The 21,652-nt window shown below is 35.1% G+C and overlaps 1 protein-coding gene across 1 annotated transcript in view; it reads left to right on the plus strand.

The window, feature by feature from the left end:
• The window catches only part of SPATA6 (spermatogenesis associated 6), a 160,873-nt gene that overhangs the window by 120,130 nt on the left and 19,091 nt on the right, over positions 1-21,652 (plus strand). The window contains exon 11 of the mRNA XM_068965676.1: positions 2,571-2,670. Coding sequence (XP_068821777.1) covers positions 2,571-2,670 — 100 coding nt within the window. The remainder of the gene's footprint in view (positions 1-2,570; positions 2,671-21,652) is intronic.

The following is a 21,652-nucleotide window of genomic DNA, read 5'->3' on the forward strand; positions in this document are numbered from 1 at the left end:
CTCAGATGTTCAAACGTTCAGTTGGTGCTACTCTACTTTTCCCTGCTTTTAGAATTAAGCACTTGTGGTTTTCTTAATTAGGCTCTTTGCTATATCTGTAGGTTTTCAAGCATTTTTTAAACCTATAACTCCTTGGATATCTTACTATGAACACTGATTTATTTTTCTGCATATTTTGAAGAAGTCTCCAATTGTTTACTGCTATAGTAAAATATCAAATTTAATCTTGTGTTGTTTTTTTCTTGTATATAATTTTGTCTCAGTATTTTGAAGTCAGGTTGATAAATTCTTCATTGAGGCTGTTTTCAAAAATTCTTTATTGAGGCTAGCTAATGTCAGCTGTCCCTTTTTCATATTTCAGTGCAGGGGATGGTTTAGAGTAGGTGAGAGCATTTATTTTGACGTTGGATAGTAGATATAGATAAATAAGTTCTTTGCTAGAAGGATACCAGTGATTCAGATATTAAACATTACATATTTTACCTATGACTGGAAGAAATTTGAGGTACTTTTAAAATTAAAGAATATAATAGTTATTTAGTTTGAACACTTCTAAATAAGTTGATAAAATTTTATTTGGGTACTTTCTAGTATAAATAAACTTTTTTATTTTCACTAAGACAGAACACCTCTACTTCGAGTGTATTTTCTAAAAAAATCTAGATCTAGTCTGTAAAGGAAAGTAAAATATATCAGATAATATGTCTTTAAGACAAGTTACCAAGAGAAAAAACATTTTGTTCTTTTTAGCATGCTTAGTACCACATGTTTAAATATAAGACTTTCTATGATCTGGCTTTTAGGTGACTGAGAAATATACTAGAGTGTTTATACAATCCATTGGAATCAATAAACAATTTAAACTGATGTAAACGTAGATTGTATGTCCTTGGCAAAATTGGGAGTATGACAACATACAGCTCTATTTTTTCTGGGTACATATTCATTAAAATTAAATAAGTTTTCCTCTAAGACTGCTGTAAAATGCTGACTCTTTATCATGTATAGGAATAAATACACTTTTGAAAGCTTTATCAGCGACTCTAAGCAAATGACTTTATTTATCGTGAAGGTCCTTATTGCTTTAAGCCTTTTAAAAGAATAACTCCAGTAGAGTTAGTACACCATAAACAGGTTTCACTTTTGATTATAAGTGTTATGTTTCAAAACCAGTTTTCTCTTCAAAGTGTAAATATTAATATTATGGCATAATTATATTAGCTTATAGAGTTATTAATAAAATCAGACTAAGAAATAATAGCAAATCTAATTTAATAGGAGCTGATATTCTCATGCTAAAGGTTTTGCTTTCTAAATGAAGTACGACTGTTAGGCAGTCATTCCTTATACCACAGCACAGACTAGTGGATCCTCTCACAGTATCATCAAAGAGATCCTCCTGGAGCTGCACATTTGAGTCTCTCATTTTCAAGATGTGTTACATACGTAGCCAATAATAAGGCCTGCCAATATATTTCCATAAGTGCAGGCTACACTTCCTATTACAGATGCAGGAGATTAAGATTTAGATACAGTTGGATCATCCATTATTGATTGAATTCTTTAAAACAGATTATGTAAATCACTTATCCTGCTTATTAGTTTATACTTTGTGTGAACACATAAAATTATAACTTTGTAAGGGTAAACTTAGAAGCTAGAAGGTTTTAAGCAAACTATTAGCATTTTAGTAACTCATTCCTTTATAATGAATCCATCTGCAATGCAGGAGACCCTGGTTAGATTCCTGGGTCAGGAAGATCTGCTGGAGTAGGGATAGGCTACCTATTCCAGTATTCTTGGGCTTCCCTTGTGGTTCAGCTGGTAAAGAATCTGCCTGCAGTGTGGGAGACCTGGGTTCGATCCCTGGGTTGGGAAGATCCCCTGGAGAAGGGAACAGCTACCCACTCCAGTGTTCTGGCCTGGAGAATTCCATGGTCTGTATAGTCCATGGTGTCACAAAGAGTTGGACCCGACTGAATGACTTTCACTCACTTCCTTTATAAAGGAATTATCAAGAATATGTCATGTAGATACCTTATAATCAGATGGATGTAGAAATTTTCATTGTCACTTAATAAAGCAAGATATCTTAATTATACTAGTGCCAGTTTTGAGTTTGGGAAATGCATGAGAAAGAGAAATGATGGGCTGCTTTACTTCTTCTTTGGCATGTTTAATTCCGAGAATGGAAAATAATTTTAAAGGTACTATATGTGGAATTATTGCTCTAATATAAAAATTTGTATCTTTGTTTAGAGATAAAGCTTTAAAGAATTATATATGGACATTGTTAAAATGGTTAGGTATATAGACTTGCTGTCCCCAAAGCATGTCCAACTTTGTTCGACTATTAATTGAACATATTGTGAGGACCTAATACTACAGTTGAGGTTGAGTATTTGATTTTATATCTGTCTCTCATCCTCAGTCAAAGAAAGAAAATATGTTATTCTAATCCTTATATGTTATCACAAAGGGATAAGAAAAAGTAACTATGTGTCTGGCATTTGGTTATTTATTTTTCTCTCCCTCTGGCTGCAAGTCATCTTTGTTTTTTATGTCTACAGGTTCCATTCTGATTGGTGTTCACCTTCCAACTGTGATGAGATCCATGACCGGGTAAAGAATGTCTTGAAATCACATCAGGCTCATCAAAGACATTTATATGTTAGTTTCTAAATTTTTCTCTTGAAGGCTTTTTTTTTAAATTAGGCATGAAAACCACCCAAGATGTTTGACGCTCACGATATTTAATCCCTGGGAAGGAAAAGAAAAGATACAACCTCCATTTAATGGAAGTCAGTGGTTTAGCTAAAGGGAACATATCTAACTTCCTGCCTGACCTGAGTCATTATGCAAAATGTTTGACACAGATCATGTTAACTATAAAAAAATATTAGTGATACCTATCTCATAAAGAGTCAGTAAGTAGTGACTTCATGATTTTTCACAGCCTTCAAAATATGGGAACTCTTGTTTTATGACCCAGAATAAATTCCATTTCCTGCAAATAGATTTGATTGAATGGTAGAATGAGAGAAGGGATGAGACATGTGTTTTGGAGAAGTTTCCCAGCTGATTTTTATGCTAATTAAATACTTAAAAGAGGAAAAGAGGAGGTCAGGTTTATCAGTTTAGTACTAAATAACATCAGTATGAGAATCTGACTTAAGGCAAATGAACATAAAAATAAATGAGAGGTGGGAAATAATTACATATTATTCTTTTCATGTTTGGTATCTTGTTTCAGTCATTTATTTAAAAACAATTATCAGGAGTCATGTTGGACACCAAGCTTGGTCCTGGGAATATAACTGGATTATATGACATTGGCATCATGTTATATAGTTGAAAGCTTCTATTATGCATACTGATTTTAAATTAAACTTGTTTTCAAAGTATAATATAATTACAGATAGTCCCAGTGACTGCCTGTCCCAAGATTAACATTATCCTAACTTCTAATAACAAGGTTAGAAGTGTTAGAAGATTAGAAGTAAAAGTATTGCATATTTTTATGTTCATAGCAGTGACATCCTACCATGTCTTTTCTCTTTTTTTTCTTATTTTTCATTTTGTTTTTCTAGTTCGGATATTTTTGCAATGCAGACATCTTGTTACCTAGTTCTTCACTCTTGCTGCTGTATGGTATCTCATTGTGTGAAAATACTACCATTGGTTAATGCATTCATCTATTGATGGACCTTTGGGTTGTTTCTGGTTTGAGCTATTTTAGAAATGTTATGAACAGTATGTATCCTCAGATAACATTGTATACATTTTATTTGGGTATGTTGCCACCACTGTATTGCTTAGTCATAAACTGTATAAACGTTAAGCTTTTCCAAGTGATTTTTACAATTTACACTCCCACTACCCTTGTGAATGAGTTCAGTTTGTTTCATTGCTCACTCCTACTTGATAGGTTGTATGCATGTATATGTGCATGTGCATACATGCATTTTAATTTTGACATTTTGATTGTGAGTAGTTTTATCACATAATGGTTTCAATTTGCTGTTTCCTGGTGACTAGTTTATTGGCTATTTGGGTATTCTCTTTTGTGAGTATTTGTTCAAGTTACTTGCCCGTTTTTATACTGCATTGTCTCTTTTAATTTGTTAAAATTTCCATATAGATTCTTGATATGTCAGATATATGTTTTATAATTTTCTTTTCCCACTCTGTACCTTGCCTTTTCTTTCTTTTAATGATATCTTTTGATGAAAAGAAGTTCTTAAGTCCAATGAATCCAATTTACCTTTTTTATTAGCATTTTTAGAATGTTTGTCTTATCAATGGAAATAATCAATAAACAATCTAAAATAAGAATAGAAATATTTTATTAGAGCCAGACTGAGAACTATAGCCCAAGAAGTTTGAATTGTGAAGGAGTAGCACTTGAATTGGGAAAAGGCAATGGCACCCGACTCCAGTACTCTTGCCTGGAAAATAGGAGCCTGGTAGGCTGCAGTCCATGGGGTCACGGAGAGTTGGACGCGACTGAGCGACTTCACTTTGACTTTTCACTTTCATGCTTTGGAGAAGGAAATGGCAACCCACTCCAGTATTCTTGCCTGGAGAATCCCAGGGATGGGGGAGCCTGGTGGGCTGCCATCTATGGGGTCGCACAGAGTCGGACACGACTGACGCGACTTAGCAGCAGCAGCAGCACTTGAATTGTGTTCCTCCAGACTACAAAGTAGAAGAGGCTTATATCAGCAAAACCCATGGATTTATAGATAGATGAGTTAAGTAAAGATTGGTTATGGTCCGAAATGGCTGTGTAGTCACAAGTGGAGACCTTGTGACCTTAAGATTGCAGCTGACTGCTGCTGCAGATGTCTTGAGAACTGCTAGTATCCTGGAGTTCGATAAAGTTCAGAAAAACTGCTGGCCATAAGAACTGGCTGTAATTAGCGTAAAGTTCAAGCCACATGACGGAGAGGACAGAATGACTTCTCCATCCTTCAGTATGTGAAAATTTCTTCTCTTAGTTTACTTCAAGACTCCATCCTATGTTTTCTTCTAAAGACTTTTTGTATTCTTTCACATTTAAGCATATGATCTAGTAGGAATTATTTTTTCTGCATAGTGGTAGGAAGGTGACAAATTTCAAGAAAGTTTCAAATTCTATGACTGTGGATGTCTCTTTTTCTTTCTAGTTCTGTTAACTTTGTTTTATATATTTTGAAGCCATGTTGGTTGGATACAGATTTCAGACTATGATACAAACCTTTTATTGTAAAGTGTCCTTTTTTATTTCTAGTATTATTTCTTGTTTCATAGTACTATGTAGCAACACCTACACTGCTAGGCATATAGTTATAGCAACTTTATTTTGGCCATATATACATGGTGTATATTTTCCATCCTTTTTTTAATCATTATATTTAAAGTGTGTATCTTGTGAATAGCACATGAGATTTTTTCCAGATTGAAAATCTAGAATTCTTATGTGACTAATACAGCTTTCATTTGAGTTAATAACTTTTTTATAATCCTTTTCCTTTTTATTAACTTGTTTTTCACTTTTTTAAACTATGTTATTGGTTTCCCTAGAGATTGCAACTTGCATACATAACAAATTATTTCTTTCTTGACCTCGCCGATAATGTTGGGACCTAAAAACATTTAACTGTTTTTTTAACCTGCCTCATTTTTTGGATATCTATTATCTTGCATTTTGATTCTACATATGTAAAACATACAACAAATTCATTTTGCTTGTGTAGTAATGTTTATTCATTTTAATCACATATTTACCTTCTCTGTTATTACTCATCCTTTCCTGAGGTTCCATGTTCCAATTTCAGTTTTTGAGTCATTTTCCTACCCCCTGTAGTACTTTCTTTAATGTTACTATCCTGGCTTTGAATTCCAATTTTGTTTGTTTAAAAACATCATGGTTCTACTTTTATGTAGGATTATAAAATTCTGTATTATATCCAGGTTGGTGGCTGTTTCCTTTTGACGCTTTATCTTTCTAATTTTTGGCCATACCACAGGGATCTTAGTTCCCCAATCAGGGATTGAACCTCTGCTCTCAGCAGTGAAAGCATGGAGTCCTAACCACTGGACCACTAGGGCGTTTCCTCCTGTGACACTTTAAGGAAGCCATTCACTGTCTTCTGGCTTCTTTTGTGTCACTTGAATGTCACCTGTCATTCCTCTGAAGTACTGTAGGGTTTCCCCGTGCTGTTGCATTTAAGATTTGCTCTTCAACTTTGTGTTTAGTAATCTATGATATGCCTAAATGTAGTTTTCTTGGATTAATTCTACATTATTTACAGAACTTCTTAAATTTTTAAGTTGATATCTTTCATCAATTTTGGAAAACCCATTCATTCTTTCGTTAAACATTAGTTCTGTTCCAATACTGTCCCTCTGGAATTTCAAATTACACTTCTATAGGGTCTTTAGACTGTATATCATGTGTATCTTATGCTTGTTTTAATGTTTTTAATTTTTTTTATCTCATTAAAGAAATTTAATTTAAAGTTAGGAGTCTCCCATATAAGAAAACCCTAAGCCCAGAGGCTTTCTCTAGTGAATTCAACCAAACCTTTAAGGAAAACATAATGCTAGTTTTACACATTCCTGAAAATAGAAGAAAAAATACATCCTGGGTCATCTCATGATATCAACATTTCTTCTAATGTCAAATAGATAATGATGTTACAAGAAAAGAAAAATAGACCAAACTCCCATATAATATATACATAAAAATCCTTAACAACATGTTAGCAAATTAGAATCAGCAATATATAAAAAGGAAAATGTATTGTAATCAAGTAGAGTTATTCCAGAAACACAATGTAAATTCATCCTATTAACAGATTAAATACATTTTGTTCTGTGTCATTTCAATAGACGGAAAAAGTATACAGCAAAGTTTAACTCTATTCTTGTTAAACACTCTTGGTAAAATTGAGGTAGAAGCATTCCTTAACCTAATTAAGAAGCATCTTTTTTTAAATATAAATTTATTTAAAACCTACTGCTGATGTTATACTTAATGGTAAAAGACTAAATGCTTTTTCCCCCTAAGCTCAGAAGCAAGGCAACCAAGCCCGCTCTCACCATTTCTTTAACATCATACTGGGAGTCTTAGATTATACGGATAGATAAGAACATAGATAAAAGGCATAAAGGTTAGAAGGGAAGAAACAAAACTATTTGCAAAGGATATGGTTATTTATGTAGAAAATTCCAAATGATCTACAGAAAAACTCCTAAGCAGTAAGTTTATCAATGTCACAGGATAAAAAGAAAGTAATTTTTTCCTATATACTAGCAATGAACAACTGGAATTTAAAAAAAGAAAATCCATATAGTTTACAATAGCACCAGAAACTGAAGTGCTTACATATAACTCTAACAGGATTATACAGAATGCAGGATCTGCGTTCTGAGAACTACAAAACACTGTCGAAAGAAATCAAAGAAGAGAGAACTAAAACAGAGTTACACCATATTCATTGGTTGGAAGACTTAATGTTAAGATGTCAGATTTTCCCAGTTTGAACTCTAGATTCAATGAAATCATAAAACCCCATCAAGCTTTCAAATGGATATTGATAAGCTGATTCTAAAATGTGAATGGAAGAGTACTTGAGATACCAAAGAAGTTCTGAAAGAACAAAATTGGAGGATCCACCACCTAATTTTAAGATTTAACTGTAAAGCACAGCAATGAAGACTGTGTGTGTGTGTGTGCGCGCGCACGCACGCGCTCAGGCACTTAGTTGTGTCCAACTCTTTGTGACCCCATGGACTGTAGCCTGCAAGGCTCTTCTGTCCCTGGAATTTTCCAGGCAAGAATCCTAGAGCTGGTTGCCATTTCCTACTCCACATGATCTTCCCAACCCAAGGATTGAACCCGAGTCTTTTGTGGCTCCTGCATTGGCAAATGGACTCTTTATCACTGTGCCACCAATGAAGACTGTGGTATTGATTAACTTATAGACACATATATCAAGGAATAGAAGAAATCCTCTGGAAATAGACCCACACAAGTACTGATTTTTAACAAAAGTATAAACCCAATTAAATGGAGTCTTTGCATTTATTCTCTTTTTAACACTTGGTTGTGGACAACCAAAAACAAACTGCTGGCACATAATTAAAAATATATCAAAAATATATCATAGACCTAAAACATAGTAGGGGCTTCCCTGGTAGCTTAGCTGGTAAAGAATACGCCTGCAATGCAGGAGACCCAGGTTTGATTCCTGGGTCAGGAAGATCCCCTGGAGACGGGATTGGCTACCCACTCCAGTATATTAGGATTTATCTGGTGCCTCAGACAGTAAGGAATCTGCCTGCAATGCAGGAGACCTGGGTTCAATCTCTGGGTTGGAAAGATCCCCTAGAAGAGAGCATGACAACCCACCCTAGTATTCTTGCCTGGAGAATCCCCATGGAAGAGGAGCCTGGCAGGCTGCAGTCTATGGGGTTGCAAAAGAGCTGGACATGACTGAGCAACTAAGCCCAGCACAAAACATAGTAGAAAATCCATTTAATTTATATTTTTAAATGACTTTAGATACGGCATCAAACACATGATCTATAAAGGAAAAGGAAAGTGAAAGTGTTAGTCGCTCAGTCATGTCTGACTCTTTGTGACCCTGTAGACTGTTGCCTGCCAGGCTTCTCTGCCCTTGGGATTCTCCAGGCAAGAATATTAGAGTGGGTTGCCAGTCCCTTCTGCAGACAATCTTCCTGATCCAGGGATCAAACCCAGGTCTCCAGCATTGCAGGCATATTCTTTGCCATATGAGCCACCAGGGAAGCCCTATAAAGGAAAAGGCAAGTTATTGGTAGATGTTATTAAAATTAAATTTTTTTGCTCTATGAAGACACTGTTAAGAGAATAGAAAGATTAACCCTTGTCTAAATAAAAATATTTGTAAATCACATATATAGTTAAGGACTTATATCCAAAACTGAAATATATAAAACAACTCTTCAAGCTCAACGATAAATAAATAAATAAAATTAAAACTGGGCATATGATCTGAACAGACATTTTATCCAGTTAGCATATGAAAAGATGCTCAGTAGTCAATATAGAAATGCAAATTAATACAACCTAAGATACTATTACACACCTATTAGAATTTGTTAAACAAAACTACCCCCCAGTGCCTCCCTAAAAAGAAACCCTAAAAATACTGTCAAGGATATGGAACAACAGGAATTATCATTTAATGCTGGTGGGAATGCTCAAACTTACAGCCACTCTTGAGGACAGTTTGAAGGTAGTTTTGTGTAAGTTTAAACATACACTTGCCATATGACCCAGCAGTCCTTCTCTTAGCTATTTACCCAAGTGAACTGAAAGCATATCTTCACACAGAAACCTGTACGTGAATGTTTAAGGTAAGGTAAGGTAAGGTAAGGTGAAGTCGCTCAGTCGTGTCCGACTCTTTGCGACCCCGTGGACTGTAACCTACTAGGCTTCTCCATCCATGGGATTTTCCAGGAAAGAATACTGGAGTGGATTGCCATTTCCTTCTCCAGGGGATCTTCCTGACCCAGGGATCTAACCCGGGTCTCCCGCATTGGAGGCAGACGCTTTAACCTCTGAGCCACCAGGGAAGCTGAATGTTTATAGAAACTTTATTCATCATTTCCAAAAACACGTGTTCTTTAATTATGAATGGTGAACAAACCATGGTATAGCCATTCAATGAAATATTATTCAGAAACAAAAAAGAGTAAGCTATTAATGAATGTTACATGATGAATCTTAAATTTAGTTTGCTAAATGAAAAAAGCCAGAACCCCAAAGCTATATATTGCATGATTTTATTGATATGACATTGTTAAAATAGCAAAGGTTAGGAGACACAGAAGCTGTTCACTGCAAAGAAACTCACCTCACGGGAATTTTTAGGGTGCAGGCACTGATTAATATACTGGTATGACTGATATATGACTTAATATATTTGTCAAAACTCCTAGGAAAATGGCTGATAGCTGAGAGTAGTTTTTATATTTTTAAATGACTTTGTGGGGGGAGACAGAATATTTTACTCTTCTAATATACATTAGAAAGAGTTAAATTTATTATATAAAAATTTAATGTGTCATGTTGACTCTTTTGAAGATTTAATGTAGATTATAATGAACTAGCAGTATTAAAATTACAAGACTTGTCTCTAAATTAGCTTATCTAAATAACTTCAGAATATGGTGTTTTGGCTGGATACTGTAAAGCTAAAGCCAAGAAGAACTACATGATCTCTATATTCTTATTTGGAAATTAACCAAACTTTTTCTGGAAAGAGCCAGATAGTAATTATTTTCTGTGTGTATGCTGTGGGATCTCTGTTATAACTACTCAACTCTACTAATAGAGCACAAAAGCAGTCATAGAGAACACATAAACAAATGATCATGACTGTGTTCCAGTAAAACTTTATCCATGTGCACTAAAATGTGAATTCCTTGAAATTTTCATGAAATGCTCTGTCTTTCCCCACCTAGTCATTTAAGAGCATAAAAATTACTCTCAGCTATCAGTCATACCAAAACAGGCAAAGGGCCAGAATTGCCCTGGGAGCTGTTTGCCAACCCTTGCTCTAGTAGATAAATGTGCTTTACACAGTGATATGGATTAACAATTCGAAAATGCTTTACATTTATATGAGAGTTGGACAAATAAGTAAATAAATTGTGGATAAAATAACCAGGTTTCTCACTGTCAGAAAAAGAAGTTACAAAGAAACAAGATGGATAAAGCTAGAATGAACTCTGTGATGCTGGATTAGAGTCTGAGATGACAATTTTAATTCATGTTTTTTTTTAATATATACAAATAGATTAATTCAGAGTTATAGCTATGAGTATACATGTGTTAGTATACTCACATATTTTCCTGTCTTTACCCTTTGAAAGGGCCTAGAGGGAGTGACAACCGAATAACAATAAGCATACCCAGCTCCCAGATCTAACACCTATTATTTCTGAATATTTATTTTCTATGAAAATCAACAGGCCTTTTTTCTTGGAGCAATAGTTAATTCTCAGGGTAGAGCCTAGAACATCTTACATTATGGAAAGTGATGAATTGTTCAAAATGTAAGAGGAATAGGGGTATATCTGTCTAACGGACACAGGAGCAACCTGAATGAGCCCCCCAACTGGCCATTTCTTGAATAATTTGAGCAACAAAATAGCATTAGTATTGAATTATATGAAATAAATATCCATGAATCCACATTGATGTAAATGAAACAATGAATAAATAATGGTGAGAATGAACCAATCTTCCTTACCGAAGAATCCTAAATAATAATTGTTGATATTGCCCACTCTAAGAATAGAGCTTAATTCTTCTCTTGCTCTTGGGCTGGGCTTGATTTACGTCTAAGAATAGAACATGGAAAAAACGAAATAATAATTTAGGTGGCACAGTGGTAAAGAGTCACCTGCCAATGTGGGAGACAGAGATTTGATCCTTGGGTTAGAAGAGGAAATGGCAACCCACTCCAGTATCCTTGCCGAGAAAAATCCCATGGAAAGAGGAGCCTGGCAGATTACAGTCCATGGGGTCACAAAAAGTTGGACACAAGTGACTGACTGAGTGCACACAGTTTTGGTGGAGAAATCTGGCAGATGGCACCACTTTATTATCAAAGTGATCAAGATTAACATCATGTGATAACCAATGTTGATAGCATGCATCCCTTTATATCAGGGGATGTGAAGGATCTGTGTCATATTCTGCCAAACCCATAACCTTGGCCTAAATGTGAGAATACATCAGACAAAACCAAATGGAGAAACTTGGTACAAAATAGCTGACTGGTATGTCAAAATCAGGAGACAGCAGCACAGAAACTTATCACAGATTGGAGGAAACAAAGGAGAAACGATGACCAAATGCAGCACAGCATCCTATTTTGGATCCTGGAACAGAAATAGTACATTATTGAAAAAATTGGTGAAATCCAAATAAAGTCTGTAGTTTAGATAATAGTATACAATGTTAATTTCTTAGTTTTGCAAAATTTACTCTGCTTGTATGAAGTGTTAATATTAAGAGAACTTGGATGAAGGGTGACGTTTCTGTGTACAAGAACTCTTCATCTTTGTAATTTTTCTCTAAATATTTTTTTTTAAAACCTATTGAGTTCTTCATTTTCAGTGCTTTTGACTTTTACCTGAGAGTTGGTGTGATTACAGACCCCTTCCTGCTCATGTGAATATATGTGCAGCCGCCCAATCATGTTCAACTCTTTGCGACCCCATGGACTGTAGCCCACCAGGCTCCTCATAAAATTTTCCAGGCAAGAATACTGGAGTGGGCTGCCATTTCCTACTCCCAGGGCTCTTCCTGACCCAGGGTGCAAACTCACGTCTCTTGTGTTTCCTGCATTGGCAGGCAGATTCTTTACCACTGCGCTACCTGAGAAGTCCCTTCATTCTCATAGGTACTATTTACAACGCTCATCTTCTCAGGCAAGATAGAAAATTCTTTCTGCTTTTCAGAGACTTTCTGCTGAGTTTTTGTCCCTTCACCCTGTATAGTTTCAGATATTCTACAAGTGTATTGAGGAACAGTCAACTCAGTTTTGCACCCAGTGAGTCTCATGACTTTTGGCCTCTCAGATTTTCAGTTTTGTCCATCTAACATAGTAAGACTGCCAAAACACTGCTGATTTGTTTGTCCTCCAACAGTGGGCCTGTCACAAAGCATACTTTTCTCAACTTTTTGTTCTGTTCTCAGAATTCACAAATGTCCCTAGGAAAGTAACAGCTGTAGGCTGTTAACTCACTCCTCCCCTCAGGAATCTTGGCACTACTCAGTGTTGTTTAAGCAGCTTTCTAATGCCTTTAAACAAAAGCAATATAAGTATACATATACATGCACATACACAGACACACACAAACAACCCCTTCCTGCTCGAAAGTAAAAGACCTCAGCATCACTTCTTTTAAACACTTTAATTTGTCTTTGTCCCTGACCTGCCTTTCTTAAGTGGAAGGCAGTAAGGTTGCTCACGTTGACTTACATGGTATACTAAATCTCAGTATCTTAAATTGTTTTACATTAAGAACAATCTGAACACAAGCTCTTCAAATTATTCTTTTTTTTTTTTTTGCTTCAGTTCTTTCTTGCAGTATATATTGAACATTTTCATCAAGTATCTGTATCCTCTGTTGCTTGGACTATGCAAAGCACTGGGGATATTCTCGTGAAATCAAATTTTCCATAAGGAACTTATGTAATTCAGTTATTATTTTTAAACCAAAAAAGAAATATGAAAGATTAAAAAAGTAGTGTGGCACAGTATATGATGAAGGATAAGAATAAAAAACATAAGTAGGAAATGTTATTGTTTTTCCAGAGAAAAACTGAAATTGGTTACATAGGAATAATAACTTTATTAAACATTTACTATAGGCCAGGCACCATGCATGTATTTATTATTCCATTTTATCCTCATAATAATTTTACAAAGTGAGTACTATTAAGAAGTACTATTTCATAGATAAGAAACAGCCTCAGAAAAGTTATGACTTCTATATAAGGTCACATAGCTACTTAGGATGGTTGGAGCCAAGATTTAGCAACATACCAGAGACACACATTGCAAATTGCACACTAAAACACACTCCCTAAATACAGATCAGGCCAAAGTCCATGTTGGTCCTGTCTGAAAGATACTCACACACAAAGCTATACCATCTTGAATACAAATGTTAGGTTTTTTGGATTTTTTAAAAATTACATCACAATTTTTAAAAGTAAAGAAAAGTTTTTATTTCACAAAGAATTTAAATATCAACCTCTTCTGGGGCAGTAAAAAGGTCCTTCATAAATCCTTAAATGTTTTATTAATACAGAGGAGAGTAAAACATACTGTATCAGAAATTTGACAATCATTTATAAATGAAGAGAACCCATGTCAAACAAGCTAATGGAAGTTAGAGATCATGAAAGACCCCTTTGGAAATAAAACCCAGTTGAGTAAGGAGAAGACTCTCGACATTTTATCTTAAACATTTTTTCAAGAAAATCTAAAATCATTTCAACAAAACCCCAGTCCTTCTGTTATAGCGTCTGAAACCCCAGTTTCCGGTGCCTTTTGGCACAAATAAGAGAGTGTGATGTAATCCTATCAGCCTATACTGTCTAGAAATTCACTAGAAATTCTAGTAATTTTTACATAAAACTCATTCTGAAAATTGTGAGGTATAATCCAGTTAAACTAGAAGGTTCTTGTTGGGCCAAATTGTGGGGAAAACCAAATAGGAAGCATAGACTTTATCCTGAAATCCAGGAGTCATGAAGTCAGATGCATTCAGGAGTTAGGATAGGTGTTGAGTACTGTGACCCATAGAGACACTCTGTAACCTCTGTGGATGAGAAAACAAACCACTACTCAGCTCTAGATAAAAGTGTTGCTGTATAGGAATTCAGGCACAAGGTTGCCAGATCTTCCAATTATTTTTTTAAAGTATTCATTTTAATATAAATTTATTGTCTTTAATTCACATTAAAACAAAACATTCTGTGGTCCAGACAAAGCACATATACCCACTGCTATCTGGCAGCCTCTTCTTGTGTGATCAGTGTATAGTGTTTTTCTTAGGAAATGAATTTGATAGCATTAAGTAGTCAGTTGGGTTGTGGAAAGAATGACAATTTAGAGTGAGATTTGTGAAAATAATATAATGAAAGAATAAATCAAGAAGGGTATATGATTTGCCAAGGAATAGTATGGTTTAAATATTAAAATTCTGAAGTTGATTAGTAAGTTTAACAAATTTAATGAATAAATTGCTCTGTATGCCTGCAACTAGGACTGTGTGCTGTTTTATGGAGGCTGTGTCTGGAACCAGTCTGTTCCGCAAGTACTGTTCTATTCCAGTTTCCTGATAGGTTTCTTGTATTAGTAGAATTGGTATATATAACATATTTAGAATGGCACAGGCATATAGAAAGTATTTAATAATGTTTGCTATTCTTTTTTTAAAATCACTTTTCTATGATGATAATAAATTGGAGATTATTATAAGCAACTGAGAAGTCAGTTTCACAAAGGAATAATGAGATTGTTACTTTTTTCCCCTGAAAAATCCACTTTTGGTTTTATTGGCTCTGTTGTATATATTTTTCCTACATTATTAATTTTTGGTCTATATCACTTCCTTCTTCTTTCTTTGGAGTTAATTTGCTGTTCTTTCTGTTAGAAACTTTCAGTGACTATTCACATCATGAAATTTAGTCTTTTTCCTATTGTATACATATATTTAATTAAAACTATAGATTTCATACCCATCTAATCAATGTCATATTTTTACTACCATTTCCATTGTAATTTTTGTTTTATCCTTGGGATATTTAAAAGTATATTGCTAGATTCTCAAACATTTTTGGTGTGGGAGGAATCTATTTTTTTTTTTTTAATTTTTGCTTCATTCTACTGTAGCTTGAGTACATGTGAGTTTTCAGTCTTCTGAAACTTTTGAGATCTCTTTTATGCTCAATATGTGGTCCATTTTCCTTCCAAGTGCATTTTAGAAAAAAACACATAATATCTGTCTTTGTTGAGCTTAGTGTGCTTGACAACTAGGTCAAGTTTGTTAATATGGTTCAGTTTTTCTTTATCCTCACTGATTTTTTCTTGTCTGTTAATTCTATCAGCTACTGAGAGAACAGGTTTTAAAAATCTCCCATTGTAATTTGCCTATTTTAATTTCCCTGTTCTAACAATTTGAGCTTTGTGTATTTTGGATTATATATACATATATATATGTGTGTGTGTGTGTGTGTATATATATATATATATATACACATATATACATTGTATGTGATTAATGCATATAAATGGAGTTACAGTATTTATTTAATGAGTGTAACTTTGAGCAATGGGAAGCTCTTCGTATTGGCTCTGAAGTCTTTTGGATGTGAACTTGGTAGGCTGTAATAGTTCCAGGCTCATCTTGCACATTTCCTCACCTAGATCTGATGATAGCCATCCATTTCTCTAAGAAATTCTGGTTTGTTTTGATGGGCAGTTATATTTCAGAACAAAACTTGTGTACCAGTGGTGCTATAGAATTGGTCATTGTTTTTTAGGTCTTTTCAATGGGCAGAACTAGGAAAGACGTATTTTTAAACAAATGATACCTCATATATTCAGATTCTAAATTAGGATCACAGATTCCTCCCCTTAACTTATTGGATTAGCCAGTAAGTTTGTTCAGGATTTTTTCTGTAACAAACGAGCATTATGGCCAATGTAATATATCTTATATGTGTCTTCTTTTTTCCCACATCAAGTCTCATTTCTCAAAGATACCAGAGAATATAAGAATATACGTATATATAAGATAAAATATACAATATGAAAAGAATATAACCCAAGTCCTCGTTTGCTTTGTCAGCAAAATAGTCTCAGGACAAAAATAACAAACTACCACCAAAGATGACTCCAAAACAGTTAATTTTTTGTAAAACATATACCTTCCACATTTTTATCTTATCTACTTTTTAACAATTGTGCTTACCTACCTTTTCATAGAACATATTATATACTATACTCTGTCCCTTCTATCCTTCAGTTAGTGTTAGTTCTGTGTATAAGTGATTAATGTGTAATTTCCTCCCACTGTGCATGAATACGGCTGATCTGTGTAAACAACAGGCTGTTTCAGAAATTATACTGTATGACTTCCAAGGCTAGATCATAAAAGATGTAGAAGTTTCTGTGTTGTTCTCCTGTAAGACCACTTACTCTTGGTAAGTCAACTGTCTGTCATGAGGGCATAGATAATTTAATACATTTTTGATCTGTTTTGCGAACATATCTTTCCTGGCATGCTTTTGCTGAGGGCTCTTATTTGGTCTTTTTTCCCCCTCTTAAAAAACTTTTTATGAAGCTTAACCCACTTTGATGATTTGTGTGTACAAATTTATTTTTTCCTTAAATTTTAGAAAGGACATATGATTTATGTTTACTTTTCTAACTTTGTTGTAGCTTGAGCGCTCTTCTTTTTCTGTTTTGGTCATTTGTTTGAAAATATGGCAATTTAGATTTCCTGACTTTCTCTTTCCAACTTTTATATAGAATTTTTCTTACTTTAATTTTATTTCCCTGATCAATTTAGATTCTTTCCCCAGATGTTTTTATTCAGTGTAAAGTTTTATCTTGACAGGTGACTTTGGGATGTTAGTTTTGAGAGTTAATGGATCCCAGACTGCTCCAGCCCCTTCAGAATTGACTGTAAACCATTTGTACTCATCACTATGGAAGTAGGAAAACTTTTTCCAATTTCGGTTACTGTTCTCAAATTGGCCCACTGTGGTTTTTCTTTCCCCCAACTGAGCTTTTGAGTGAACTTTTTGTTATTTTGAAGTTACCTGGTTTATACCTAGCACACCTTCAAAATTTAGTAAATACCTTGATAAGGACCTTTTCTGTGTTTGAGGCTCTTCGAGTCTTCAGTTCTACCTCTCTAGCCTAGTGTTTCATGAAACAATTATGCTGGGTGCTCGGTCCCCCAAAAATAACCTTTGCTTGAGCCAGGACCAAGTTTTTTTATCCTCACTAGTCCAGATTGTTGAGTCTTCAGGTTAAGAATACAGTTCCTCAAGTGTCAATATTACTTCTGTGGGTTTTGCTTCTTGTATTTTCAAGGCTTCTTGCCCTGGTATATCTTTATTTCTTAAGCACCATAAGACTGCACTAATATCTGCTGTACTTTTCAGATACTTTTGAGTTATCTACCTAGCAGTCCCGTACAGCTTTATAAATCAATAGATGTCATGATTGAGAAACTGGCTGTATGTCATTTTCATCACTAGTTTCATCACTCCATTTCCTTATAGCCATCAAAAGCTTTGTTAATTTCTCTGTGTCACAGCAATGACCCTTGTCGTAATATAAGCCCTGGTTCTTCACCTCTTGTCCATGCTCAGAATGTATAAATGCTTTGAGGAGAAATAGAGCTATAGATCATTATTCCACTTTTGAAAGATTCTCTCCTCTGAAATTTTAGTTATCTCTAGTCTTCATTGTTTCTGCACCTTTCTAATATGTTTTAAAAATGTAAATTTTTATTTTTTTCTGGCTTTTCTAGTTTTTAGCAATAGCATTGGTCTGCCATGAATTATTCCATCTAACGTCAAAACAACTTCTATATGTTCTTATGAGGTGATTTATACCTGTGTATATTTGTTTTTTCTTGTTGCCATAATAAATTTGGTGACTGCATTTAATTATCCTACATTTTTATAGACCTGAGTTTTAAAACGGGTCTTATGGGGCCAAAATCAAGGTATCTGTTTTCTTTCTTGAGTTTCCAGGGAGGACCCATTTCCTTACTATTTCTAGCTTCTGGCAACCACCCACATTTCTTGGCTTGTGGCCACTTTTCCTCCATTTGCAAAGCCTTCAACAGTTCCATCTCCCTGACCCTTATTCTTAGTCACATTTCCCTCTGTCTAACCATAGCCACAAAAGGTTTCTCTGCTTTTAACAAGTCATTTGATTACATTGTTGATGTTCAGTTGCGAAGTCGTGTCCACTCTTTGTGACCCCCACAGACTGCAGCATACCAGGCTTTCCCTGTCCTTCACTATCTCCCAGAGTTTGCTCAAACTCATATCCACTGAGTCAGCGATGCCATCCAACCATCTCTTCTTCTGTCGTCCTCTTCTTCTCCTGCCCTTAATCTTTCTCAGTACCAGAGTCTTTTCCAATTAAGAAAAGACTGTCAGCTCCTCACCTCAGGTGGCCAAAATATTGGAGCTTCAGCTTCAGCATCACTCCTTCCAGTGAATATTCAGAGTTGATTTCCACTCATATCCACTGAGTCGGCGATGCCATCCAACCATCTCATCTCCTGTTGTCCTCCTCTTCTCCTTCCCTAATCTTTCCCAGTACCAGAGTCTCTTCCAAATGAGAAAAGACTGTCCGCTCCTCGCCTCAGGTGGCCAAAATATTGGAGCTTCAGCTTCGGCATCACTCCTTCCAGTGAATATTCAGAGTTGATTTCCTTTTGGATTGACTGGTTTGATCTCCTTGCAGTCCAAGGGACTGTCAGCCTTCTATAGGGTCCAGCTCTTACATATGATTGATTAGATTGGGCCCACCCAAATAATGCAAGGTAATCTCCTCTTATCAAGATCCTTAACCTTAATCAAATCTGTACAGTCTGCAGTAACATAATCCCTGGCTCTGGGAATTAAGGCTTGGATGTCACTGGGAACTATTATTCTACCCACCACAGTGCCAGTAACATCTTCCTGGAATTCCCTTCTCTGGCAATTCTTAAAATATTTTTTCTTTGTAATTTATTTTTAGTAGTTAAATATTATACACTTGTGTGTGGTTTTCTTTGTATTTATTGTTTGACATTTGTAGAGCTTCTCAAAGAGCACACGTTCGACACGTTAGACTTGCTCTCTGTTTGCCATGTGTCTCTTAAGGTCTTTTATTTTCATTCCGGGACATTTTCTGATGGGCATGTTTTATATTATGAATATATTTCAATCTGTAACTTGGATATTTGTTTTCTGAATGAGAGTCCTTTTGGGAATACAAGTTCTTAATTTAATGTAGCTCAGTTGCATTGGTACATTGGTTAATGCTTTGGTTAGCACTTGCTTTACCCCATGTAAGAAAACTTTGGCTAACCATGGTTCTAAAAATATTCTCCTATTTATAAAATCTTTAATCATGTTGCCTTTCACGTTAGATCAACAATGCATGTGGATTTGATTTGTATATATAATGTGAGATTTCGATCAAGATTCATTTTATCCTCATATGATTATGATCCAGCATCTTTCTCTAAACAGTCTTTCTTTTCCTCACTGTAAGTTCTTGGAGAGATAGTCCTGGATTCTGTTTGTTCCATTGGGAGTTTAGATACATGAGTCTGTTTCTGAATTTTCTTCTATTTAATTGATTTAATTGTCTAATTTTGTATTAATACCATACTTTCTCAATTTCTATAAGTTTATAATAACTTGATATCCTATGGCATAAGTCCATTAACTTTATTCTTTCTTGCAGATTGCTATGATTATTCTTGGTTCTTTGTATTTTTATCTGAATTCCAGTGTCAACTTGTCAGTTTTAAAAACCCTGCTAGGATTTTGATTGGGATTACATTAAATCTGTGCTTTGATTAGAGGAGAATTGATAACTTACCAGTATTGAATCTTCTAATTCATAAAAATGGTGACTTTAAAAATAAATTTAGATCTTTAATTTGTTCCAATTTTGTCATAGTTTTTATTTTAGAAGACTTGCATGTATTTCAAGAGATTTATTCCTCAGTTCAGTTCAGTCACTCAGTCGTGTCCGACTCTTTGCGACCCCATGAATCACAGCACGCCAGGCCTCCCTGTCCATCACGAAATCCCGGAGTTCACTCAGACTCACGTCCATCGAGTCAGTGATGCCATCCAGCCATCTCATCCTCTGTCGTCCCCTTCTCCTCCTGCCCCCAATCCCTCCTAGCATCAGAGTCTTTTCCAATGAGTCAACTCTTCGCATGAGGTGGCCAAAGTACTGGAGTTTCAGCTTTAGCATCATTCCTTCCAAAGAAGTCCCAGGGTTGATCTCCTTCAGAATGGACTGGTTGGATCTCCTTGCAGTCCAAGGGACTCTCAAGATCTTGTCTTCTCCAACACCACAGTTCAAAAGCATTAATTCTTCAGTGCTCAGCCTTCTTCACAGTCCAACTCTCACATCCATACATGACTACTGGAAAAACCATAGCCTTCCTGGATGTCTGATATTTATGTTATTATAAATTGTATCTTTTAAAATTCTATTGTCTATTAATTCTTGGTATGATGATTTCTTAGAATAGATTTTTGTATAGTTATCTTGTATCCAGTGATGACCTTACATTTACATATTAATGTTAATAGATGGTAGATTTTGGATATTTTTATATGTAATCATAAAATCTGAAAATAATGGCATTTTATTTATTCCTCTTTGATCTTTACTTCTTTTATTTATCTTTGTCTTACTACACTTCTAGGGTTTCCAGTATCCAATAGAAGTGGTGATAGAAAAGGCTTGGCTTATTTGCCATCCAAAGAAAGCTTTCTATCATTATTGAACATTGAGTGTGATGATTTATGTAGACTTTTTGTGAACATGTTTTGTCAGGTTACAGAAGTTTCTTATATTCCTTATCTTCTAAGAGATTTAAATTAGAAATGTATGAATTTTACTACATTGTATCTATTGAGGTAATTATATGCTTTTTTCCTTACTTTGATGTGGTAAATTACTTGATTTTCAAGTGTTAAACCATACTTGGATACTTGGAACAGAATTCTTATCATAATTTTTAAAAAACATATCTTGCCTGGAGAATCCCAGGGATGGGGGAATCCGGTGGGCTGCCGTCTACGAGGTCGCACAGAGTCGGACACGACTGAAGCGACTTAGCAGCAGCAGCAGCTTCAATTTGCTGATATTTTTCCTAGGATTTTTGCATCTAAATTAATGATAGTGCTTGGTATGTAAGTTTCCTGTCTTGTGGTGTCCTCCTCAGGGTTTCACTTGCCTCATAAAAATGAGTTGAAAAATGTTACCAACCATTCTCTGAAAGAGTCTTTGTAAGATTATTTATTTCTTAAATGTTTTAAATAAGCCCA

This window comes from Capricornis sumatraensis, chromosome 2 (genome assembly GCF_032405125.1).
Source record: "Capricornis sumatraensis isolate serow.1 chromosome 2, serow.2, whole genome shotgun sequence".
NCBI classification, from domain to species: domain Eukaryota; kingdom Metazoa; phylum Chordata; class Mammalia; order Artiodactyla; family Bovidae; genus Capricornis; species Capricornis sumatraensis.